Source organism: Numida meleagris, chromosome 5 (assembly GCF_002078875.1).
Source record: "Numida meleagris isolate 19003 breed g44 Domestic line chromosome 5, NumMel1.0, whole genome shotgun sequence".
Taxonomy (NCBI): Eukaryota; Metazoa; Chordata; class Aves; order Galliformes; family Numididae; genus Numida; species Numida meleagris.
The window spans coordinates 20,453,228-20,480,333 of record NC_034413.1 but is presented as its reverse complement, the minus strand read 5'-3'; the positions used below and the strand labels follow the sequence as shown (position 1 = coordinate 20,480,333).

The 27,106-nt window shown below is 38.7% G+C and overlaps 1 protein-coding gene across 3 annotated transcripts in view; it reads right to left on the bottom strand.

The window, feature by feature from the left end:
* ADK (adenosine kinase) overlaps nucleotides 1-27,106 on the bottom strand; it is a 279,987-nt gene that overhangs the window by 225,440 nt on the left and 27,441 nt on the right. For all 3 annotated transcript variants that reach the window (XM_021398210.1, XM_021398209.1, XM_021398211.1), the window contains exon 3: nucleotides 21,518-21,571. In XM_021398210.1, the coding sequence (XP_021253885.1) occupies nucleotides 21,518-21,571 (54 nt within the window). The remainder of the gene's footprint in view (nucleotides 1-21,517; nucleotides 21,572-27,106) is intronic.

The following is a 27,106-nucleotide window of genomic DNA, read 5'->3' as shown; positions in this document are numbered from 1 at the left end:
CAGAACCACTACATGCTGAGGAATTAAGTAGCTGAAAAAGTTACAAATCCTATACACTAGAGAACCAGGCTTCGGTTCCAGATGCTTACATCTAACTTCAAAACAGAAGACAAAACAAAACCCAAAGGAACAAGTTGGGGTTCTATCAGGACGGGAAATCTGAAGCGGAATTAACAGGCTTCAAAGTAAACAAATAGGAAATAAAAACAAAACCTCAGAGAAGACAATGGATGCATCATCTAACAACTTTCCTGCTGTTAAAACACACATCACTTTCTCACATATGTCAAGAGCGAGGGCTGCAAGTCCCTGCTGCTTGTTTTACTCAGAACTTGGGTGGTTCCAACATGGAACTACTGCACTTCTGTTTTTTGTTACTCCTATCAACATTTTTGCCATGTTACATTGATATTTATCTCCAAACTTTGTTGCTCTTAATTGATTTTGAAAGCAACGTTTACACTGACATCTAAGTAATGTAATTTCAATTAAAAATACAAATGGCACAAAAAACATGCAGTGATATTAAAGTCTATATAAAAAGAGTTGTGTTACTGCTGTCGCAGTACAAGCCCGAGATCTCCATTACATGTGCTTTTCTTAAACATATGTTCTACAAAGGCAATTGTTTTTCAGTGACTTTAATGTCAGGCAGTCTTGCTCACCAAGCATTAAGGACATCAAAACATCACTAAATAGCAAAAAATATGAAACAATACAATATACAAGCACTACCCCAGGAGTAATACCTCCAATTTTATGATATTGGCCCATGAGATCAGAGGCAGATGTTCATGGGATGGCAGTAGAGGCTGAACCTTCCCACCAATATCCCACTGTGTTGTTGCCATGTGACAGATGTCAGCAGAGGGGCACTCTGACACAGTGGCATCTTATATTGAAGTGCAGATGAAGCAAAGGGGTGGAACTGAATTCCTCCATGCAGAAAAAAATGGCTCCCACTGACATTCACTGACACTTGCTGAACATGTATGGAGACCAAACAGTGGATATGAGCACAGCAAGGCAGTGGGTGGTGCATTTCAGCAGTAGAGACAGCAAGGTGAAAGACAAGCCATGTTCCAGACAGCCATGCAGACTTATGAGCGTAGCATGCAGCTCTTGTTCATCTGTGGTGAAAATACATAGGCAATGGCGGTGACTATGATTAAAAATGTTGTTTTGTAGCTGAGAATTTGCTCTATCAAATAATGTTATTGTGCTCTTTGTATCTGTTCTGGTTTTCATGGAAATAAATAGGTGGTATTACTTTCAGAGTGACCTATGTATAGGCCATTTGAATTAAAGCACAATACTGTCCGTAACTGTAGACAAGCAGAGACAATCTAGTCAGGCCCCAGAACATACATTGTGCAGATCAAACTCCACAAGGATACCTCCCCATTTATGTTTGCATGAAATGCATCCTATACACAATCAAAACCCACAAAATATCACATTTGCCACAAACAGGAGTATAGGGAAAGTGATCTGTGTTGATCAACAATCAACAGTTATGAGTATAGAATGAAATTTTAACAATGCTTTACGTTCCTGCAATATTAGAAATGTATGAGCTGATCTGAGCGCTCCCCACTGTGTTCCCAAACACACAAGAATGCCAAAATCAGACTAGATCTACTCTCAGAAGAGCTCTTGTCTATTTCATTTCTCTAGACCTCAGCTGGAATAGCCATTTTTATTTTTAAATGTTAACTGCATGAAAATATCCCCAAATTAAAAAACAAGCATTCCTAGTAGCTACTACATGCATTTCAGTCTAGTCCCAACTGCTCTTATCTTTAAATCTTACATCGGTATTCTTTTCTAAGAACACAGTGCCTTCACCGTGTCTTCATTTGTTTATTCTTCAGAAAAGACAAAAGCTTCCTTCACACATTAACCACTATAAGTTCAGAAGAGGCAGTCTCATATTTAAAAGTTTTAGCAATACCATCATAACTGTCCAGACAGCTTGATGGATACTGCATAGCCCCAAGCTGTCCTAGGTCTGAAAATAAATTCAAGTGCGCATACAGAGAGCTACTGGTAGAGCCAAGCAATTAGCTGTTTTTAGGAGGAGGCATGCACTGCACATGTATTTCAGGGCATCCAGCAGACTAGCTCTTGCCTGTTCCAATAACTTCAGTTCACCAGCTGGAGCAGATAAGGCGTGCACATTTTTCCCCCCCCCCTCTAGTTTCACCCAGAAATAATTCCGCTCATGTGCTCTGGCTACAACGGAAAGTCAAGTGCAAAAGTGGGGGCAGTTGGAAACTACAATTCAGAAGTAGAAGAAATCCAAACTAGATCATTACACCTACAGAAAGTATTAGTTCAATCTACCCAGAGAGCATTCATGTTAACCAAGAGCCTTCTCCTCCAAGGCTACCATCCTAAAAGCACAGCAGGGTTCTGTATCACATTTATTTTTCCAAATACTATCCTGCACTACAATTCAATGAGTCTACGTAATTAAGCAACTTTCACTTACCTATTAACACCAACTGGCTTAGATAACCTACAGTCTAGTCAAAAACAAAAAATTTACATGAACAGAGCTGATATCCAGAGCTGCAGTAACCAAGTGTATTAGGGGCAGCATTGTATGTCAGGCAATCACAATACTTACTATATCCTCCCAGAAATGTAGATACCACCTGATCATTCCACTGCAAAAAATGCAGAGAAGATTAGGCCACAGCAGACCTCCCTCAAGGTCCATTGCTTGGAGTAAATGACTTACATGCTCCTAGCACCAGAAAGAGACTAATAGCAGTTTGTACCCTTTAAAGGAAAGCGTCATTCTAAACTTACATTTGCATGATGAAAGAGCAGGAAGAAAAACTGAGTCCAGAAAATGTAAGCTTATTTCTATTAAGAGAAACAGAAACAACAAGCACAATTTGTAAAGCAGTAAATACACCCCTCGGGTTAACAAATTTGCATATGAACATATATTACACTAAAAATAGTAGCTTTAGATTGTTTAGATATACACAGAATAGTTACTTGCAAATATTTTTTCTCAAGATAAATACCATTTTGAAGTCTGCACTTAATATGATCAAATGTTCTTCATTAGGATCAAAGTTCATTCAATTCAACAAAGTTGTTTTAAATAATGCCAAGTATTCAGAGACAAGTCATGATGTAATATGAGAAATTTACATACTGTCATCCTTCTCACTGTGGCTTTTGGTTTTTAATGTAAAATTTAACATCTGCATATGCTTTCCCCTTCCCTTTTATTAAAGGCTTAACAAGGAAAAATAATTTGTTTCATAATTGTCAGGATACTGCTTGCAGGATTTTCATTCCTTCAGCCAACCAGCTTGCCAATTTCAGCATGCCTCATTTTAGATCCGTTTGCTTTGCCAGTCTTAAGCTCCCAGTTTGGTTCGGTCTTGGTTTGCTTCTCTTTTATTCTAAAGAAAAACAAACAAACAAAAAACCCAAGCAAACAAAACAAAAAAACACCTAACTCCACAGCTGTATAACACTCTGTGCTTCCTCCATACTAAGACACTTGTAAGGCTGTTGACAAGGCTGGGACATCTCTGACGTCAAAACTCTTACACCAGAAGATAAGGACAGCAGATGAGGAGAGCTGTTTCAGGTAGAACTCTGAGGTTTTCACACTCTTCCACTTGTGCATTTCTCTCCCCAAGATGAAATGCAGAGCTTCCGAGGCAGGAGACAGTCAAAAATGACAAAAATAGGACAATCCCGGTGTCCCATCATTCCAAAGGACTTGAATAACAAGGTAATAAATGAAAGTTAGCTGACTGATTTAACTGTGATATGGAGAATACATGAAGTATTAAGAATCCAGGATGAAAAATAAAAAAGACAATGTTGGAATAGTAGTATTGGAAGTTATGGTTCTTGCTCTTCTTAAAATGCAACTTCTAAGCACTGTCACTCTTAAAAGACAGAAAGTTTTAACAGTGACACAAGGGAGACCAAAGAGGTAATATGAGGCACTAATGTCTGACCCTGAATTCTAATTGTTTAATAAGGCTGAAACAAAATGAAAACTGGAAAAGTGGGGAGAAGCACCACCTAATAATCAGGGCAGATTCACAAATCTACACTAAGATATTTGGCCCCCAAAAATGAGACCCAAACAAACAGAATCTTTAAAAAATTATCTTTATTTACCAAAAAGAAGCTGGACATTCTAGAACAGTATGTTTTATGAAATCCATCTCAACTACTGTAAATTATAAATTAAAAAAACAAGACATATGCTACTACTACCTCTTAGTTGTGGAACACCCTATCTATATTCACAATCACACTGACTAAAACATGAATTTGTGATGTGTTACCTCATTATAGTCAGAAAATGAATCTCTAGTAAGAAGAATGTGAGACAGACCTATGACACACTGAACATAAGACCACCACGTGGGAATGCATCTAGGATTTCATGCTCCTTCAAACAAGTGACAATGCTGCTTTGCTTTCATATGGAAGCTAGAGGGTATAGTAACAGTCACACAAGAAAGTGTAATTATTCTCTCATGTGGATCCAATAATCAAGACAACAACAAAAAAACCCTGAAAAACCAAGGTCTATTTGGTATCACGTATCAACCTACAGTGATTCACTGATTTCATTCCAATTAAAATTTTTGAATGTATAATTCATTTTTGGTTATATTCCGCTACACAAAAAATTTGACAAAAAAATCTGTATAGATGTATAATGACAGCTTTTTACCCCCCTTGTTAAGTTACAGGGTCACTGTTGAAGTAAACTAAAAAATGGGTAAGATGATCTATGATCAATAAAATGGTAACATTATTAATCAAATTTCATTGGTAACTCACAAGCACATGGTACCTTCCAACGAAGTACCAACAGAAGGCTTCCCACTGCCAATTACAAGAACATAGGTTCTTGCAGGTATCTGATCTTGTAGTTGATCTTGCTTTGCCACAAGGCAAATGGACACAAAGAAGGGTGAAAAGTTTTTCATTTCTGAAACATATTAAGGTATTCGAAAGGTGAAGAAATAAAATTCATTTCCCTAAAAAGAGTCATCCAGCTTTCTTTGATTGCTTTTATATGCTACTCCATTAATATCAGCTTAGATTTTTATTTTATTTAGTTTCATGCATTTTAGATCCCTTTGAACATCAAGGGATTATAACAAACTTAAATGGAGAGCGGAAAATTTGGAAAAAGTATCTGTAGCTATCCAATTGTTTGTATCAAGTGGAAAGAGTTATGATATCTTATTAAAAATATTTACACGTTTCTACCAACTGCAACACGCAAAAGGGAATAGTAACAAAGTATTCTCCACCTAGAAAAAGGTATCTCCATCCTCCCAGCCCACCATGCCAGAGCAATGGATCCATTCACTTACAACCTTTTCTTAGATTATTAGGCTATGCAGAAGACCTAATTTGTCTTTTCAGCTTACACCACTCACAGTGCAACTATGCGTATATCCAATCCTGTTCCAGGCCCGTTCCCAGTAAGTACATCCCATAACCTTCAGCTCAGACACCTCAAGTATAAAATGAGTACTACCCACTGCTACTGTAAAAATCCTAAGCCTCTGAACAATTTCCTTTTGTCATTTTATTTTCCAAGATTTCTGTCAGAAACAGCCCCTCTCTACCCTTAAGAGCAGCTCATCACAGTCCAGCTTCACTCTGCCTCATCTCAAACCTTGCTCTTGAGCAAGGCTCTGAAAAAGAATTGTCTTCTCTGACAGAAGTCAAGATGTATAGCATGGCTTTGTAAGAGCACACACTCAGCTGTTACCTCAACATTTCAAGTCACCAACAACGTCTCCTCCTGACGAGTTAACAGCTGTACTAGCCAGTATGAAAAGCATGATAAAAGAGTTAGTGGTTTGTAGGTTGAGACCAAAGGGAGGAAAATGAACATTAAGCATATGAGATAATTGCCCCAAAAGTAACAGACTGAAATCTATGCCTGTTTTCAGAACAGATTTTCTGACAGCCAAGGAGACTGGTGGATAGCTATTGTTTCCTTAGAAATGCACAAGAAGTAAAATGGACAAATCTAATGTACATAGCTTTAACACACTAAGGTCTTCTAGGTGCAGAGGGAGCAAATAGCTTCTGATTTCAATTACTGATTTTGGAGCATATCCAACAAGTAGCTTTTCAGAAGATATGGCATTAAACTCCTGCTTCTTGAACAGAGAAATAGAACAGAAGTTTGTTTCTTAAGAATGCATATTCTATTAGTTCTCATCCCAACTGCTGTAGGCCTCTACCATGTTCCTGAGCTCCCACCACAACATCTTCTCACTTCCACCCACCTCTCCAACACAACTGTTCAGGTGGTGGAAAGGAAGGAGCTGCTGGTCCTGGAATCACTGCAGCCTGGCAGACTCGGTTGCTCTCACAGCCTGTTCAAAATAACCGAGTATCATGAACGTGGGAACACATTCCATCCTAGCCATCCTTGCCCTCCATGGGACTCTTATTTGTCAATCTACTAACTCGCTTGAAACTTGAAGTAATTTACTGTGCCAGACATTTTTGCTTCTCTATCAAGTATGGCTACAGTACTGTCCGTTGAGCAGAAGAACTACTAGAAGACAGATACAGCTACAAATACATATGATGTTTTCCAGCCAAATCTCTTGATTTCTTCTTAAGTCATGACTGACATAACAAAACTCTTTGTAGGTTCTGGGGATATATTTTTTTCTTCCTCCCCTCTCTGATGCCTCCTTAAAAATTTACTCCAATTCCTCCAGCCATATTGAAATGTACGAGAGAAACGGGAAGGAGGAGAAAGAGCAAGTACAAAAGAAGAAATCCTTTTCAAATCATCTTACGGGAAAATTGAAACACATTTCCAACTGTTCATAGTATGTTCAGAGAAGAATTTCAGAAATTTCTTCAGCCATTTTAGATCTCAAATCTCTAGCTACCAAACTGCAGCCTTTGAAAGAAGGTGCGCCTTTGCAAGTAGTTATTTACTTCTCAAAATGCAAATTTCTGCAAAGAATTCATTTTCTCCCCCCTCAAATAACATGAAGGGCTTTCAAAAGCTGATTTAGCTTCTCATTTTTACAAGGTAATGTAGTATATTTGCATAAAACAGTTGAAACTTTTTTTTTTGTAACGTAATAGGTAGCTAACTATGTAACCCCTGCCGTTTTAAAAGACAGTCCCCTTGTTAGTCAAGCGTTCAAAGTGACAATTTCAGTAACTCTGCATCTCTTTCTGGATAATTAGATGATTTATGAATATGCAGATTTTACAGAGCTGATTGGCTCAAACATATCCCATTCCTCAAGAACATAATATTCCATTAAAACAACTGTTCTCATCCAAACTTGCATTAAACATTGATCAGCAAAGCTGAAATAGAGATCACAGCAGACAGACTGACCCCTGCCCAACCTTTGTGCAGATGCAGGTTAAAGATGACTATCCTTGCAGTGGGTACTGTGATCTGTATACACAGGATTTTCTTGTAGCCGATCTTTACAAAATCTTAGGGGAGTACAAGGGTGGAGACTTCATGCTGTCCACATTACCAGAGCCTGCAAGTCCAACAACATAGCAATAGCACCATCCAGTGGCTTTATTTTCCCTTTTAAAAATCTCATCATTTACTTTCATGCTCCTGCTGGCACAACTGTACAGCAGATAAGCGCAGGGTATTTCCACTTCTAACCACAGTTCTTTGAGCAGCTTACTTGCCAAGAATTAGGGATCTACATGTGGAATGCACTACTAGCAAAGAGCCTGAAAACAGCAGCTGCACGTACAAGTAATTGTGCAAAGACAACGGTGAATTTCAGGTATCAAAAATAAGATCCTGCCACTTGTAATATTTACAAGATCCCGAAGACAAATTTGTTTCCATGCTGAAATCCCACTCATACCCACCAATGAAGGCTAAAAATGCTTCTTTTCCTGAAATAGGAACATAAGCATCAGCTTATGCATTTTAAGTAGAAAACAATTCAGTTTCTCCTCAGTATAAATTTGTATTTTTTAAAATTTGTTCTCTCTATATAAATAGGCCTGTTCTACTCTTTATTTCAGTTCATCTTTTTTTTTGCCGTTGTTTGGTGGATGTCTCTTTTCCATAGAGAAGGGTCTATTTTATATTTTCAATTACCAAAGTGGTGACCTCACGGTAGGCAGCTGTGGCAAAGCCAGAAAATCTCACTGAACAAAATAAAATGGAGGGGGAAAAAAAAAAGGCTGCTGTACAGGAATTGCTCTCTGCAATAACCAACATGCCAGGAAGAAGTAAAGAAAGAACAGGTTTTAAAGACGTTTCCAAAGTGCTTTTCCCTCAGAGCAGAAAAGTGATAATAAATTGAGTCATACAGCTGAGCAGTTCAGCCCCCAACCAGTGACACAGGCACCTTCTTCCAGTTTAGAAAAGGATTCCATACATTGTACTAACCATTAACATGCGCATTCAGACAACTAGGATAGCATGATTTTCTCTTCACTGTGAAGTGGAATGTTACACACCAGAAGGCTTTAAGAAGGCCGTTTTAGAACAGCCCCACAGAAGCTGCTGGGATTAGTCCAACACCCTCAGTGTTTTGTTTTTTAAATTCAATAATCCATGTAGGACTCTGACAACAGGACAACTGAGGTGAATGAGGCTTATTCACCACTGCATGTAGTCTTCTTACTACTGCTGAATGCTAACGATATTAGCTGAAGGTATCACCTATGTAGTTTCACCTACTCGAAAGAAGTTATTTAAATGAGTTAAGAAGCTAATGATACTGGCTCATCTCAGCTTTCGCCAAATCCGCAAAATAACCTGCCAATACAGTTTAAATGGATAACATGAACTAAGTAGTTGCATAACTCTTAAATATTCACTTTCAATTTATAGCACTCAAACCATTTTTGCACTGAACACTATCTCCTAACAGAGTTGTTCCAATAAAATGGAGATCTTTGAGGCCATTGTGAGACTTGCACACACCCTACCAACATAAATCTAGAACAAGCAGGATAGGAGAATGTGCCTGTTCAGTGACTGAAATGAACGAACTGCATGATCTCACAGCTTGCGCTGCTGTTCCTTGGGAGCTCTGTTGTCACTCCCCTTGCAGTCACATCCAGCTACAGTTGTGAGAGACCAGGTCAGGCTGAGCCACAGGGTGCTGAAGATGCTCAACTAGCACACAACGCCCATCTCCATCACCTCCCACGTCACTGTACCAGCCTGAATAATGCACATAGCTGTTGCTGTAACTTCTTGGCAGAGCTCAGGCACCTTCAGCTGCCTCAGCTGACTGGTGTGACCTGAGGTAGATCCAGACCCATACAGCAGCTGTACCCTACCTGCGATCACCACGCTGGGAGCAGCAGTGTGGAGCAGCATTGTGCATCAGCCGTTGTCTCTGCTGCTTATGGAGCAAGGTCATCTGATCCTACAGCCAGCACGGCACTAGGGTAGGAGCCCCTTTCCAGAGGCAGCAGATGGCTTGGTGGTCAAGGCACTCAGTTTATGACTTCGCAGCAAGTTTCCCAAGCAGAATGGAGCCTGTTACATTCCTTGTTTGCTTTGGGCACAAATCCATGAAATTACAATCTTATCCACCAGAAAGCAACAAGAACAGATCAGTTTAAGTGTCTGAGACACCCTTATTCAATGATTACTGAGCTATGTAAGCATGTAGATCAATAGAACAACTGAAGTCTCAGTATTCTTCCTCACACAGGCTACACTCCCTCTTCCACATTATTTCCTTTGGAGGTGCATAGGTGCACAGAACCCTGCCCAAGCAAACACATGGCCACACTCTTTGCATATGACCTTTCTCTGCCAAACCTGCACTATTTTAACACCTCAGTATTAAACTCATCATCTTTTCCCATCCCATCCCTCCCCATTTTGCAATCTATCCAACTTTCTCCCCGTGTTTTTTCTCTACTCAATAACTTACTAAAATAAGCTCTCCACCTTGTCATGCTCTTGCACACTTTTAGTGCAAAGGGAAAATTCTATGAAGTGCCCAAACTGTCAGATTTTGTACCATTATTTCTCATAACAGGAAAGCTCATACAAAACCTACTTTTAAGTATGAAGAAGTGTTCGTCATAAATAAGTGATGTACATCTTTGATCACCCCAATTTAAAAATGATCATGACAAATTGCCTTCAACGTGTGGTCTCAGACTTACCAGAAGACAATGAAGAATGATCCACTCCCTCGAAATGACATAAGTTAACAGCTATTCCAAAAGAGCAATTTCCATATTCCTTAAGTTAAAAATCTGAGTCACAAAGAAATACTTTTATGATTTAAACATGTAACATGATTGGCTAGCGAGCTATACAATGCATTCAGAGGACTTCAGAAAGGCAGGAATCTGTTCAGATTCAAGTTTCTATTTTCTACTTTCTCCATTCATTCATTTGGAAAAAAAAATCATGTTTGAATATGGATTAATCAGAACTACAGTAAGCCTTAAAATTAACTAAATCTGAAACCTATGAAGTAACAGATGCTATAAATACCATGTTTTTATTAGCCTTTCTTCATAATTAATCTCATTGTTAATATCAAATTAATTTCTACTTCTAAATCACAGCAACCAGCACTTCCGAAGTAACAGAAAAGTTGTAACTTGAAGATAAATATGATTCCAATACTACTTCTCAGAATACTCTACTCTGTCAGCTTGTAGCTTAATGTGCTTCAATTTGATGTCACACTACCTATAGTAAGGCTACAGCTGGAAGATGACATCCCACCTTTGGTAACGCTTCACCAAGTATCTGCAGCTGAAGGAGGCCAGAAGATAGCAGTGAAATTGAGAAGCTAACGTAAGAGCTGCAGGAGGAGACATATCCTGCACTCTCCAGTCTACACATGGGAAGAAAAAGGAAAAGCCTGATATCGCAAAAATAAAACAGGGAGGAAATAAGCTGTTCTCTGCATCTGTGATAAAAGGACAGCACACAGAACTGAAATATTCAGAAAAGACTGAAATCAAATCTAGTGGTTGAGAGGGGAAACTTGTTAGTGGAAATAGTTCCACGTAACATCTTAGTATCTCCACCAAAAACCGTAAGAAGAGGCTAGGCAAATATGTACCAGGAATGATAAAGATGCTTCTCTGGCTGGATTAGGAAGAATGATACTAAATGATCTCCTGAGATCTGTGGGTTTTTTTTTTTTTTTTTTTTTTTTTTTTTAAGTTCTGTGAAAGAAAAGGCAATTAATGGACAGCTACCAAATTATTTTTACACAAAGGATTTAATCTGCTTTGATGGATGATCACTTGGTTTAACATAGCAGAAGCCACTATACTGAGCACTAATTGGTACTCTTGGGGTTAAGATTAGCCCAGAAAAGACTGAATGGACAAAGACATCTATTTTTTCATTTGCTGATAAAACTATACAGGTTCTTCTACTTTTTTTATTCAAGCAGCTTACATCTGTAAATGAGGCTCCTTCTAAAGCTAAATCAGTACAGAGAGACACTGCAATTGCAGCTTTGAAAACAGAATATCTGATGTGATCGCTGCTTTAAAAAAAATACTTAATTGTGTAATAAGCAAGACATCCATCAACTTCCACTTCTGACGATTCACTCCAAAGCAGTCTTGCTGAAAATAATATTTTTAATAGGAAACCTGAAGTCCCAGCTCATGATGACCCATGTTAATAACTGAAAAGCACAAAGTTCTGAGAATAATGGGACTACACCACAGTAAATCTCATTATTTGACAACTTAGGAAAAAATCATGGTGTTATATCCTTACTACACAATTATTAAGAAAATAAATTGCACAGTTTGTGCATTTAAACAGAAGACATACTCACTAGTGTACAGAGTTATCATCAAGCAGTATGTTACACTTTAAAAACTTCAAGAAAGTTCACAAAAGTTTGAAACTATTCAAAAATCAGCTGCTAAACTAAGCATGTCTGCATCTTGAACTTCAGTTACAGCTTATCTTCTCTTACAGTAGGATATTTTTCCCCCCATTAAAGCACAAAAAATAGTGAAGCTTAAGTTTTCCACCTACTCATTCAGCTACCCAAATTATGATTACCGTGACTCTCTTTTCCATTGCCCAGCTTCTAGAGAATGACAGTAGTAACCTATTAAAGTGATTTTAAAGCATATCACGCTTCAACGACATCATGCCAGAAACAAGAGAAATTTTGAGATGAAGTACTTGAATGTTATCATATTACTTTAAAGAGATAACTTGAACACTAAATATACTTGGGAACTCTTATACAAACACACCATTTATCTGTTGTACTCAGATGCATTTGTTGCTTCATACTCAAACTGCATATTATACGTAACAGAATTTTTCATTGTTTCCCCATAGTCTCTACGCAAGTAGCAGGCCTCCTCATCTCAGAAGTCATTAAATAAAGATAATGGTGCACTGCCAGTTACTTTAAAGTGGTTAAAAGATTAGATATTGTACATCTTTTGCCATAGCTTTCAGTTAATTGCCATAAGCCTAGCTGCAATATCAAGCACCATCTTGTGGCAAAATCAGTACTAACAGCCACAATTTCAATAACTGGGGTTTTTTTTGTTAGAAGCTGTGCAAAAACATGATTTTAACACATCAGTTGGTTTTCTGACATACTCCTCCACACACACTGCATTTGTCAAACTGATGACATCTCAAAATGCTCAGGTGGGTAACATTTCTGCATCCGGTACCATTTCCAGAAGGCCGTGAAAGAAACATAACATGTAAATAGTATCATAGAAGAATGGGAGAAAAACCCGTTAAGTTCAGGTCTTACTCTCTCTTCAGATACATCATCCTGCATGACACACGGCAAGAGCTGCATAAGCAAGTTCCGCCAACAGCATGAACCATCCCACAGAAACATCTTTATTTATTAATGAGATACTAAAACAGATTTTATTTTTCCAAGCTAGTAGAATGATCAATTAGTCATTTCCAAATTTCAAAAACATTTGGAGTTTAGTACTACATTGCATAAAACAAAATCTAGTTCTCTACAGACAGATTTTATCTAGTTCTAAATTCTATATTCGTTGTGTACAAAGACGCAGAAGCCTTTCCAGCTACCTTAACTAAGAAACTGTGATCCTAGAATAATTTGAATGCTCTGCAGCATAAGATAGCATCTTATGGTAATGCACCCCAATTCCACTCCAAAAGAAATCAACACAGTGAATGAGATATGCAACAGCACAAAGGAAGAACTAATTCGTATACAAAAAACTTGTCTTCAAATACGTCAGCACATGCTCACAGCCAAGTCACTAATATCTCAGCATCACAGTCTGTGTATACTTTGAGTTCTTTGAGTTAGTGCAGAGTAAAGTTAGCACCATTTTTCACAGAACTTTTGGATACTCCATAAAATAAGAAACATGGTCAAGACAAGCAGTTACAGAAATATCCTTGTTTTTTTGAACCGTCATGGGCTGCCCAAACTACAAGGGCTGCTTCAAAAGTAATGTCATCAGATGCAGATGCTGGTGGTATCACAGTAGAGGCTGAATCTTCCCACCAACACATCACTACATTTTGTTGCTGTGCAACAGATGGCAGCCAAGGGACACTCTGACACAATGGAGTCTAACATGGAAGAGTGTAAGAAGCCAAGACGCGTCACTGAATTCCTTTGTGTGGGGAAAAAATGGGACCCAGTGAAATTCATCAATGCTTACTGAACATTTCTGGAGACCAAACAGCAGATGTGAGCACAGCGAGGCGGTGGGTGGTGCATTTCAGCAGTAGTGGCAGTGGGTCATTTCTACTGGTACAGATTTTTACAAGCATGGCATGCAGGTCTTGTTCATCGCTGGCCAAACTGCATAGCTAATCACAGAACTGTAGGGGTTAGAAGGGACCTCTGGAAATCTGTTCAACCTCCTGCTAAGACAGGTTCTCTACAGCAGGTTGCACAGGAAAGCATCCAGACAAGTTTTGAATAACTCCAGAGAGAAAGAGACTCCACAATCTTCATGGGCAGCCTGTGCCAGTGCTCTGCCACCCTTACGGTGAAGTTCTTTCTCATGTTTGTAAGGAACTTCCTGTGTTGAAAAATAGCATTTCATAGCTGAGAATTTGTTCCATTGAGAGACTGTTATTGTGCTCTTAGTATCTGTTGTAATTTCCATGAAAACAAACAGGAGACCTTACTTTCAGAGCTACTACAAACATTTATGGAAATAGCAACACAGGGGGACAACAGGGTGCAACTATTTCTTGATGTCTTTGAAGTCTTCACTATGATCACTCAGACCACTCAGTTGCAAGTTGAAACCCTTCACAGGAGTTGAGAATGCTTAAACTTTTTAAGTCCAGGCATTCCATTTAATGCTGTGGACTATCTGCTAGTCTGTGCTTGACAGTAATTCCAGGAACAGGCAGCGTAAGTGAAGAAGTACTACCCTGCTTTAAGCACAGTACATGAAGTATACACACAAAGCATGGGTGTCAATCTTAATGTCAGCCCAACTATACCTTAATAAATTCTCAAACCATAAGAAATGGTTATCCAAGATAAACTTAACTCAATAACCAGTGCTGTTAGAGCTTCTCAAAGTTCTCCAATTTGACTTGGAATTGTAGTTAGGAATATTATGAAGTATCTTTCCCTTGGATAATCTTCTGATACCTCTGCTGTACCATTTGTAATGCAGTAGTGATATTGAGAGTAGACACAGATACTTGAAGAATGTATCTTGATGGCAAGACAGGGAAAAATTAATCCTTGAGGTTAGTCACAGCATAGCAAGAACAATATATCCAACACTGAGAACTTTCATAATTTAAGCAGATTAATCTTACTTCCTCTAGCAGAAGCTTAAAGATCTTTCCGTTTTGGTTCCCATATGTCTTACACTCACATAAAATACGTCCGATTCTCTACTGGCTTTCACATTCATCCTTCTCTTTGCACTTCAGCCCCCTTTATTCCTACTACCATGGGAGCATTGTGTCACTTGACACACGAGTGTAACTCATGCTACACAACCAAGCTCACTGGAGGGCACAAGCCTTATTTTTACCTGCCAACCATAGCTATTATCTGAAGATTTGAATCAGTACTAATTTTCAAGAGCTGTTTAACAAGTGAGGCATCTCAGAATGATCTAGCAGAGCCTATAGGCAGTTCCGCTTTAAACTGTATATAAACTGTATATATAAATTAATGTAAACAGAGGCAAAATGTTCTACTATAATACTTTATTGATACATTAGAACAATTTAAATTATTGATCTAGTCACCACCCTGTATAAGTAACCCACAGCAGCAGCATGTAAAAGGAAATTATATAATATAATCAAACACTTGCAATTTATCATCTTAAAAGGAAGCAAGTGTAAATGCATTTCCATCAAAAAAGGAAAAGGCATTTATGCTACAATTTAGAACGGGCTTCTGGAAATTCCCTGCAGAATTGTCTGTTATTAATAAATTCATAAGACAACTTGTACAGCACTAACTTGAACCAGTGCTGCATTCAGAAGAACAGTCAGGAAGGCAGAGAAGAGAAGAGAAGAGAAGGGAGAGGAATTTGAAAGAGAAATTTTGTAGCCAACTACAAATCATTCTTTTCATACATGTGAGTCAAGTTTAATATATATCACAGAAATAATAATGCAATTCTAGGGAAATCAAACTGCAATTTTAAGCAATTTCTACAGAGGGAGCCAACAACTCGAAGAACCGGATTAACAAAATACAGTCCAGATCAGCAGAATTCTTCCGAACAGTTGATCTCCTTCATTGTACTTGCACGTTTTACAAATAGGCATAGAACACTGTGACCATTCTAACCCCAAAGAAGTCCCAAGCATTGAATGAAAGTTTACTGTCTCTGTGCTTGGTAACACCATAGTACAGTGTCAGTAAAGAAAAGAACTTCCATTCCCTATGGGAAAAGGTGGCAACTGATGAAACAGATGATTCTAAGAAGCTATTTATTCATTAAAAACAGCATTTCAGAAGTTTCCATTTTTAGCAGTTCTAACAACTATGTAATTCTGTAAAAATAAATATCAATTCCACTGTAAACACTTTAATAAAAGTTTCCATACAAACCACTACAGCACGTGTCTAACCCACTAGCTTTATGTTTTTGTTGCCCTCTTTTCTGTTTTAATAAAAAATGAAAAAACAAGATGATTTGTTACTTATATACATTAACTATGTTACGCATTTTACATCTGGCCCAAAACAATTCCTCTTCACTCAATACAGTCCAAGAAAGCCAAAAGGTTGGACAACCATATACTACAATAATAAATAGTCTGGTATGACAGCATGAGCCTAAAAAAAAGTTAAACAACAGTTTGTAAAGATGAGAAGTGGGGAACCTTCTCTGAAAGCAAGGCACCTTGTTCTTGCCATAATGTCATCTCCATGTTACTTCACTGCCAAATCTTTTTCCATATTATATACTAATCCACTCAGAAGTACCTTTAAGTGAAGTATATTACATAAATTAACTCAAGAGCCTTGACAGACATCTGTGACAGGTTCACACATTGCCCCAACCACGCAAATCATCTATGCTGTCAGCATATGTTGAGTAGGCTGACAAAAGATTTAAAGCTTAGTATTTGATATTTTAGTACCTCTTCCCCTCCTCCACCAACAATCTTTACCATCTCAGTGTTTTTTTTTTTTGTTTTTTTTTTTCCTGGAGGGAAGCAGGTGGCTAAAGGAAAAAAAATAAAGGAATTTAAGGGAGACTATGTACCAACAGGACAACAAACCCTAAAAGCAATAGATAGTTAAAAATTTTGAGAGCATTACTCATGATCAACTACACCCTCTAGTGGCACAACACATTGTCATCTGGGTGACTCCAACAGCATGAGACAGCTTCAAACTTCTGCATCCACAGCATTCACTCTTGGCCGCTGCACAATGAAGCATCAGTGAAGTACTGCTGCATAGTAAACAGTCTGGGGTTTAGTCCCTTAGCTTTCACATCTAAGTGTTATGATAGGTAGCAATTTACACACTGCAATCCTCAAATAGAAGGCAACTCCACTACAACATATCCACCAACAGGTTCAAATCCCTTTGACATCATCTTTCAAATATACCAGTGTTCCTTCTAAATCCCTGTTGGAAATTTCTCTCTTCTTTCCCAACCATCATCCAGACCCTCTGAAATTTCCCATGCCTCCTAGATTCACCCTACCAATACTCACTTCCCTCATATATACATGTTAGCTAAGCAAAACCAGAACTCTGAATAAACAAAAATCAAATACTACACATAATTCAGAACAGTATCTGTTACCCAACTAGCTGTCCCCAAGCTGAAGAGTCCCCTCCTCCCTTGTTCAGTTCCTCTATTATAAAGTATTCATACAGTATGCATGCCATTAAAAATGAACTATCAAATTATTTCTTCTTGGCAAATTTGCAGCAGAGCAACACCTCTGTCCTCCCTTCTGACTGCAACACATCAAACAGCTGGCAGAAGAGAAAGAAAGCTTTTATCTTCCTCTCCTTTCTCACTTCATTGACTTTCTCTCTGTGAAAAGCTAAGTTACGAAAGCCAAGGCAATTGTGGGGCACAAAACAGGTCCCACATTACCTTCCCATCCAACTAATTTCTTCCCCTTCAAATAAAGTGCTCAGCCATGGCAAAAATTGCTTAAACAAAACAGTCTATAAAATTGCACAACCAGCAGCCAAAGCTGTATTAAAATAGAGCGTCTCAAAGCATTGCTTAGCTCAGAGGTATGACCAAACTCCACAAAGTGTTTTACAAGGCACTTCAGTCTCATAATTAATATAAGCCATATAAGCTACCAAGATTTTGCTACAGCCCATATTATGGTAAAAGATAGCTTTATCTAAAAAAGACAAAACCCTTGCCAACACTGCTCTATGGCAGTGAAAATGGACTCCAAATTTCTAGCCATACTGGGGATTTGATAAACAAATTAAGTATTTCTACACCAAGACAAGATAACTTAGGTCACATCTCACTGCTCGCTGCAGGTAGCTTAAATTTATTCCCCTCTGTAACTTTTGATGTGGACAACAACACATGCACACACACATACTTAGAAATCTATACTTGGTCAATATGACCTTTGGTTAGAGTTGTTCCGTCTGATTTTGAGAATTAAGAACAGAAGCAACTCCTGAAAGAAGAACTATACAAAGGGTTAAGGAAAACATTTCCATGTCCCTCAGTTTGTACTTATTTACCATTCTCAGAAGGAGAAAAGTATGCAAAGACCTCATCAACCTAATTAAATCCAAGTTTCCTCAGTCATTTTGCAGGATGGAATTCTTTTTCTTTCCCTTCAAAATTAAATGGGATTAGACGGCTTGGGGGACATAGGAAACATCTCCTGGACATCTCTTCACCTGTGCAAAGTGAAGATATTACTATTTCCTGTCTGCTATTGACTAGCAGGAAAGCAATCACTCATACCTTAACTCTTAAAACAGAAGTTTAGTGTGGTGACATGCCTGTAAACCAACTCCACTCTGTCATAGAGACCGGTAGATGTACTTATCTCTCTGGATAGCTAAGATTCAAGGACAACAAGATCAAGCCAAGTCAGGGTGTAACAGGTCCAATTACCTTGGGAGATAAAGCATGCACTACCAAACAACATTTATGTTTTTATGAGGAAGGGCTACACAGAAGTGATCCAAAAGAAACTGAAGGATGCTTGACAGTCAGAAAAATCATCACAGAACTAGTAGCCGAAGATTGTCACAGAATTCTTCTTTACTAGGTAAGTCAGTATAAAAGCTGCCAACATACCAAAGACGAAGATAAAACATTTCAAGCAGATTAATTTTGGCACTGAAAAGAAATAGAGTCATCTTTGTATTTGACTTAAAAATATTAGGACATACTCAAAAGAACATCTCAGAAAAAGGGCACTGAACAGAAGAATAAGTCTATAAATCCATCAGTAACAATTACCTTGAACCTGTTCCCCAGGACTGTAATTTCTTTTAAATAAGAAGTCTCCATCTAAATATCAGGAAAGGATAGCTAAGTATTTAACAACTAATCTTTAAGTCAAATAAGGCAACTGAAGGACGTGCAAGTGTTCCTTATGTGCACGTAAGGAACTGAACACGTGCAAGTGTTCTGAGGTCCAACTCTGTCATCTATTCCACACCATACAGTTAACACGGTCCAGAAAGAGCAGCACACAGCGTGTGAGAAGAATTCCACAGGTCTGTCCTGACATAACATGACACTGACCTACTGGAGTTCTTCCATGGTCAAGCATCCAGTGACATTCAAGACAATGACAAGGTTCACGGCAAAAGCTTGTTCCAGCTCTTTCATTATAATCCACAGCACATAAATAATCTCAAGAGAAACTGTAGTTATAACAATGAAAAGCTGAAGAAAGGATCTCTTTCAGCTCACTCATGTAGAACTGTAGCTTTAAATTAAAAAAAAATCAGTAATGAGCTCAACCCTTCATTTAAGATGATGCAGTTAAGTAACAGGCAACATACTTCAAGAGATCAGACAGGATTTCAGTATGCTTCAACTACTTCAAATGAAATATTGCACATCAAAACATTGTTTAATCAGTATCTATTGTGCAAATAAAACTTGCATACACAGTACAACTTGTACTGTCCAAAACACAGATCTGAATGTCATTTAACTTTTGCTTAACCCTTGAACATGCTAGAACTTTCTATGCTTGCAGTAGACATCTTTCTTAAACAGTCTAGCTTATTTAATCATAATTATACTTCCACCAATGCTCGATTACTAGTGTGCATAAAACCTATCTTATCTACAGATCAAAGGCAACTGCTGTTTCCCATCTCTCGCCTGGACCTCTAGCAGTTTTAATGACACAGGTACATTACCATGATGTACAAATATAAATGTTTTTTTCCATCTGCAAAAAGAACATGGAGATTATATTATGGTAATTCAATCACAAATGCTTTTAGCACACACAGTTTCTTTCCCCAAAGGAATTAAATCTTCATTACCAGAATGCATTTTTACTGCTTGAAACCTATGACCTTACTGAGCAACATGCAAACTTTTAGCATGGAAAAATTTGACAGCTATAGATCCTAACTGATTTAAGATACCTAATTCACATTACATATGGTGAAGCTACTTACCAGTTTTTTTGAGAGTACTGTGAAATAATGCAAAATAATGGTAATAAGAGAAATAAGCAATTGTGTGCAAAGGCTGGAAGTTAAAAAAAACATTTAAAAAAGGTTTATTTTTTATATCTAGTCACGCAGATGCAAACAAAAGGGAACAAATCCCTCACTATCTTTATCCTAAGGGAAAGAGATGCAAAAGTAATCCTAAATAGCTCTATCTTATTCAGAAGACTTTTATACAAATATTCCACCAGTCATCACAGAAAAGACACTGAATAAATAAAGTTATGTAAGAGCTGACAAATGAAGCATTTTCTACAGTCTTTCACATGAACCATCTTAAAAAAAAAAAGTAGTTACATAATATGGATTTAAGGGATAGCAGAGAAGAACATTCAAATAGCAAGTTCTTCAGGCATAACCGGGAGAACACTGAGTGAAAGATGCAACAAGTTTCTGCTTCATGCACTAAGGATAGCTCTTCAGCTAGCGATAGTAACATGCCAGTAGTAACAATGATAACTATTTCACATTAAGAAGATTTTTAAGAGCAAGAAAATTTAACTAAACTCTGAAACAGAAGCCTTACAATATTGAGTTATTTGTACATAAGCATACAGGTCACAGAAAGCAAGAATGTTCCAACCGAGCCATCTTCCACTTAGTGAATACTTACTCTCACTTAATAATGGACTCTGAACAAATCAGTTATTACAGAGAGCATATCAAGCTCTGATAAGTCTCCCTCCAGTTCCAAGGTATATATACTCTTCACAAGATATTAACTGAAAGAACTTCAGTGTTTGTTTTTAAATGTATCATAACTGGGGTAAAGAAAAAGGTTTTCAAAACGCAGGCATAAAATCCTCAGGAGCCCCCCTGGATCTTGGTAATGTAGATAGTACATACTGGTATTTTTACTTTACATTTCCAAATATACGTCCAAAAACTCTGACATAGTATGCAGTATCCGCTTCTGACTCACATGTAGAGATTTTATATTTTTAATACACAGTGTGCAAAACTAAAAATTAAGGGTTATTACATCTGAACACAGAAGATGACCTAAAATTGGAATCTGAGCGTGAATCTTCTTTGGTTTGTGCACATCTTGACATACTGCACAGAAGCAGCAACTATTAGTGTAACCGCTTCCATACAGCAGGCATAAACTGGGACGGACACAGACAGTTAAACTGCACGTGCAATTAAGATGCAAATTTTTCATGAATAATTTTTTTTATCTTAAAAAAGAATATAATAATTATCCAGTTTTCAGAAACGTTATTTAATCTACAGCACACAATAAGGAAGAGCAAAAGCTATTTCTGAAAACACAACATCTCTGCTTTAGAAATCTATGTATGTATGTATAGAGGAAAATAAGTACATATAGTATGCACGCTTACAGTTCTTTGTGTTTCTCCTCCGCCAGAATTTGGTCATTTGGTTTCAGCCCATACCTTGGGGAAACAAACAACACAAAACAGTTAATTCATTTGAAAAAATAGCTTTAAAGCACAGTTTTATATGACAGTAAATTATTGAACCATGTAATAGTTGTCGATTTGGGTAGCTCTGATATTGCAAGGCAGCAACAAAGTTTTCAAAAGAAAAATTTACATCTTTATAAAGTTTACCACCACGAAATTTTTGCTTTATACCCAGTTTTGAATTAGACCAGACACTGACTTCCCATGTATCAAAAATGATTGCACTTCACATCAAAATCATAAATAGATCTCAAAATTTGAGTAAACACAGTAGCGAGGAATACAGACAACGTGAACACTGTAACTGGGTGTAGCATTTCCCCTTTTACTAAATTTAAGTATTATACCAAAGACTTTTTGTAGTTAAAGAAAATAATTATGTCAACAGGCCATTACAAGCCCAGGTAGGAAACCCCTGCTCTAAGTCAGAGCCTGAAAGCAGCCTTGGTTGCTAGCTCAAGCTGGCAGGCAGCTCCAGAAGCAGGCGATATACACTGCAAGTTCAGGGAGCAGCGAGTGCTGCTGTTCCTACTGCAGACCACATTGTCACTCACTGGGGAAAACCTTTAAAAAGTGACCTTGCTGGTGCTGTGCCTCCAAATGTTCTTTTGCTATCTCAAATCCACAGATCTAACTGCTGTGGGGGTTTGTTATTGTTTTTTTGTTTGTCTTGTTTACTTCCTGGGACACCCTTTGGAATGGAAGCAGCTAGAAGTAAGGAATGTTTGGGGTAAATCTGCAAACAGTAACTGCTCACCCTTCAGACTCAAAGAACTCCTTGCTGTCACTTTGCCCCCGTTTTTGTCCCTTTCTGCAGTCAAGTGCAGAACCACAAATCACTCTGGAGTAAAGATTCCCACCACTAACGACAATCAAGCTACCTTGCACATTGATTGTTCTTGCAAATAAGCAGCTAAAATATTCTGTATTCATTCTATCATTTCCTGATAATATTCTCTGAAACTCTTTTTTTCAGCATCCATTTAAAATGCAAGCATCAACCCCAGACACATTCTCAAGCTCACCAGAGCTGCATTCAGACATACCAGACACTGGCTAACTGACCCATTTTTCCTGTTCACATTTCCAGAGACTGCTTTCGCTTATTTCCCATAGCACCACGCTGACTTACATCCATTTATTTACCCTGTTGCTAAACCCTTTGTGGAGTTGCTTCTCATCAGGACATAGCAGGCTCCATCCGCCTCCTCCTTCTAAATGCAGAGTTTGCATTTGACTCAAAGCACTACACAAATGCAGTTAAATAACAGATTTGGATCATTTGGTTTAATTGCAAGTTGTCTTTACAGCGTACCACTCTATCACTCCTTACGCCACCCATTTTAACTGTTGTGATGTTACATTTACTTCCACATCCACGTTTTCCTTAGTGATTAGCGTCAGGCCCTTTTTCTTTAGTGAATAAGGCCTGGCCATTTACCAGCCTTCTTCCTAATGCTGCAACACCCCTCTGAACATCTCCATTTGTCATATTTTAAGCATTTTATTGATAGCAAATGGTAAGATATCAGAAAAGAAAAAAGCTACCAGGAAATTTCTGAAGGAGCATTCGTCAGGAGCCAAAGGGCCATGCCCAGGGCACATCCCTGACACCATGGGGAGCCGGGGCTCTGGCAAGTAGTGCAAGAGGGACCCACTGTTCCAGTTCCCCTGCTGAATCCTACGTTACCTGTCTCTTTTCCATTTCCTCTTAGAGAAACATCATCTGAAAACTCTAATGTAGGACATTTCAAGCTATCAAAGCAACCAGAACAACACACTGCACATGTATTTTACATTTACGTGTCTACTATCAAGCTAGGAAGTAGAATAAAAGCAAGTATGCTGCAGAATTGGGCAAAGGAGCTGAAGAGAGAACTTGAAATTTCACAGGGCAGGCAAGAGTTTAATCAATCTTCAGTATGTTTCAGAAACGGTTCTTCTGAACACTCCACTATGTCCTTTACAACCATTTAATCTCCTGAGAGAGCAGCCAACATCCCAGCCACCTGCTTCTGGCGTTCAGCTGTACAGCCACAGAGGGGACAGAAGGAGCCCCAGCTGCAGCAGCTATCACACCACACAGCTGCCAGCTTCCCTCAGGACACATCAGCTGCCCCACCAGATAGGCACAGCCCAGCCCATGAGCTCTGCAGCCGGCCAGAGCTGCCACCTGACTGACAGCCTTACCCACCTGAGGAAGACATTAGCTCTCCCCCAAAACTCTGCTCCTTATGAAGTTTCTGAAGCCACAACATTCTTGGTTTAAGTTCCACATGTTCTCATACAAACTAATGTCACTCCAGCACACCCTATCATGATCACAAGGAGCTTGTCTGCAAATAATAATAATAGAAAAACCACTAATCAGTATTCTATCATCTATCTCCTAGTCCCAGCTTAAACTACAAGTTTCATACCCTCTTAAGGTATTTTTTCAAGTAAGAAGATAATTAATTTTCTTCTTTTTAAACAGAAGAACTTCCAATGTGGTTACAAAAAAAAAGCACATTTAGGCATTGAACTTACAAGGAAAAGAAAAACGAGCAAACTGCTCCCCCAAAATTTCATCAAGAAACACGGACCCAACTTAACTGACTCTCTGGAACAGCATCTCTCTGCTGTTAGACTGCAGCATGGGTGATACAAGCTGCCAAAATCAGCCTGCCAAGTGAGGTGATTGGAATACCTCCCATTAGTCCTCAGCAAACATGATATATTTCAGTGAGAGAAGCTTGAAATAATTGAACAAAATTATCAAATAGATTTGCACCTTCCATAGACCAAGCTTTCCCAAATCTCTCAATATTTTTCCCTATTATCAGAATGGATTTCTACTCTTCAGGTTAGGTATCAGGGGGAAGCTCTTTATTATGAGAGTGGTGAAGTGGTGGAACAGGCTGCCCAGAGACGTTGTGGATGCCCCATCCCTGGAGGTGTTCAAGGCCAGGTTGATGGGGCCCTGGGCAGCCTGATCTAGTATTAGATGTGGAGGTTGGCGGCCCTGCTTGTGGCAGGGGATTTGGAGCTTGATGATCCTTGAGGTCCATTCTAACCCAAGCCATTCTATGATTCTGTGATTCTCTTGTATGCAAATAACTTTGTTTTCACAAACATTATAATCTCAAATTCAGTGTTTATAGTAGTATTTTATTAAATGACTGCTTTTCTTTTTTTTTTAAAGCATACTAGAACATGCAAGTTCAGCTCTGACTCCATGCTGTGCGCTTGATTCTTCTGAAATGGTAATCCTATAACTTAACACCTTTTTTTTTTCCCTCCTTTTTTATATTTCCCCTAATACAACAGAAATAGGAACTAATGCAATTGGATCATAGTCAGCAGTTTGACAAAAATGCTTTTAATTCAGCCTTCAGGCACCATCCAATTTAACACAACCTTAACCAAATTAAAAAGAAAAACACAGCCTATACTAAATATGGCCAGGTAAAAAAAACTTTGAGTGAATAACAAGCTCAGATCTGCTCCAAACTGCAGAGTTCAGAGTAACAAACCAGCACAGACACAAACACTGCTTAGGCCAGAAGAGTCAGGTGAACATCTCCATCACACAGGCTGCCCAGAAAGAAGGAGGTACACGAAGCCATACAGATACACATATCCAAGTAGTATTCCCCTGAATATTTTCCAAAATACTTGTGAAGGAACAAGCTAGAGATAAAAAAAGATATTTTCACATTAACTGTCAATGGGAGCAGCCAGTATTAAAAAATAGCATTTATTTCAGCAATACAAAAAAGGTAAAACACCCTGGGAAGCTCTGAACATACAGCTTTGCAGCCATTCCTCTGCCCTGTCTGATGAACAAAAAACACAAGCAGTACACAGCTCCAACCTGGCTCCCCTTCACGTGAACTTGGTCTTCGCTCTCTCATAAGCACCTTATACCCGATAGGCTTTGCTGCAGTTTTTGTTTTCACCCTCTCCCAGATTTATTAAAAATGGAAAGGATGAACAGGCACATTTCTGACATGTTCTTTGAACTTCACAGAAAAAAAGTCATCAAAAAAAGCAAAAGTGTGATTTTTTCTTGTCCAGTTAGTACTTCCAAGGCCTCCCGGGTGTACTAAGTAGACAAGACAGATTCAGAGCTGATGCTGTATTAGGTTCTGCTTCATTAATAAAAGAAGAGGCCTTTTACAGCAGAGCTCTGTAGAAGCATTTCCTCCTAATTTTTCAATAAAGCCATTAAGAAACCTTAAGGACTTCAGTATAGTCTTCTTGTACCTAAGATTAGTCACAGTGCATTTCCATAAGAGTGATTCAGCAGTTACATTGCTTCAGCTTTCAAGAGACGTTAAAGTTCCTTCCATTTCTCTAAAAAAAGAAATGCAGCCCTTCTTCTGGTGGTTTTTCTTAATTATTAATCTCCTGAAGCTAGGCCAAGCAGCCAGCAGGACCCCAGTGCTCATGGGCCCTCCTTCATGCTGCATAAGCACTCTTGACCAACACATCCCATGAGACCTTGCACGTCAGAAGTGCAGCCACATGCGAGCCTGCTGCCACGGTTGACACCCAAGCGCTTAAAGGGTAGCACACAGAACCAGCCCTAAGTCCCAGAACATCTCTAGCTGATGTGAGCTACAGGGGAACGGGGGCGGAAGGTCTGCTTGTTTTATTTCCTTCTGCAATCTTTCAATTGAATGAGTAATGATGCCCTCACTGCTAGCTCCATTTCCTCTGACAGGAGCTATGGGCAGATGAAAAGACAGCAAGCCAACTGGTTTTCCAACAGCAATTGAATGCTACTTGCACCATGGCAATATGTCTGCATTTTTGACAAGGCGGCAGTTTATTGCAAGTTCCACTACAGCCTTAAAGCTGCTGATTAGCCCAGGCATATTTTCACATCTATGAACTGAGAACACAACTACCAGCTTTTATCTGTTGGGATCGTTACATTGAAGTTGCCAACCCGGGTTCTAGGAGCTGTGCATTTTCTAAATCAAGCTGAAAACAAAAACCCACAACCCAGACTACGCCTTACATGGAAATTCAGCAGCCAAATGCATCATGGATTAGACACAAACAGCTAAACCAAAATTAAAGTTTTCCGTAACTGGCGCATACACACCTACTCCAAATATTTGTTTTAAGACATTTTTTCTCCATAAACCACCCCAATAATGGGCTTTGATTCAAATCCTCAAAGTCACGGCCTCCTGTCTGACTTGCACTGTTTTTCTTCCCCAGCAGTGCAGGACGTTTGCTTTTTCATTCCTTCCCTCTATACTTCTTCCTGTTGCTTTGCTATCTTCTCCCAGCTTCATCATCTCAAAGCCACCACGCTTCCCATTCCCCCCCAGTTTCTCTCTCATTTGGTGTCTCAGTTTGTATCTGTGCAGCTTCTCCCACCCATCTTTTCACATGCTCTTCCTGGCCTCAAGCTCCTGCAGACAGGGCATCCCTTCAACACTGACTTCCGTCTTTTGCAACAGCTGGTCACTGTTACTCTAGGATGACCTGATACAGGTTATATGATTT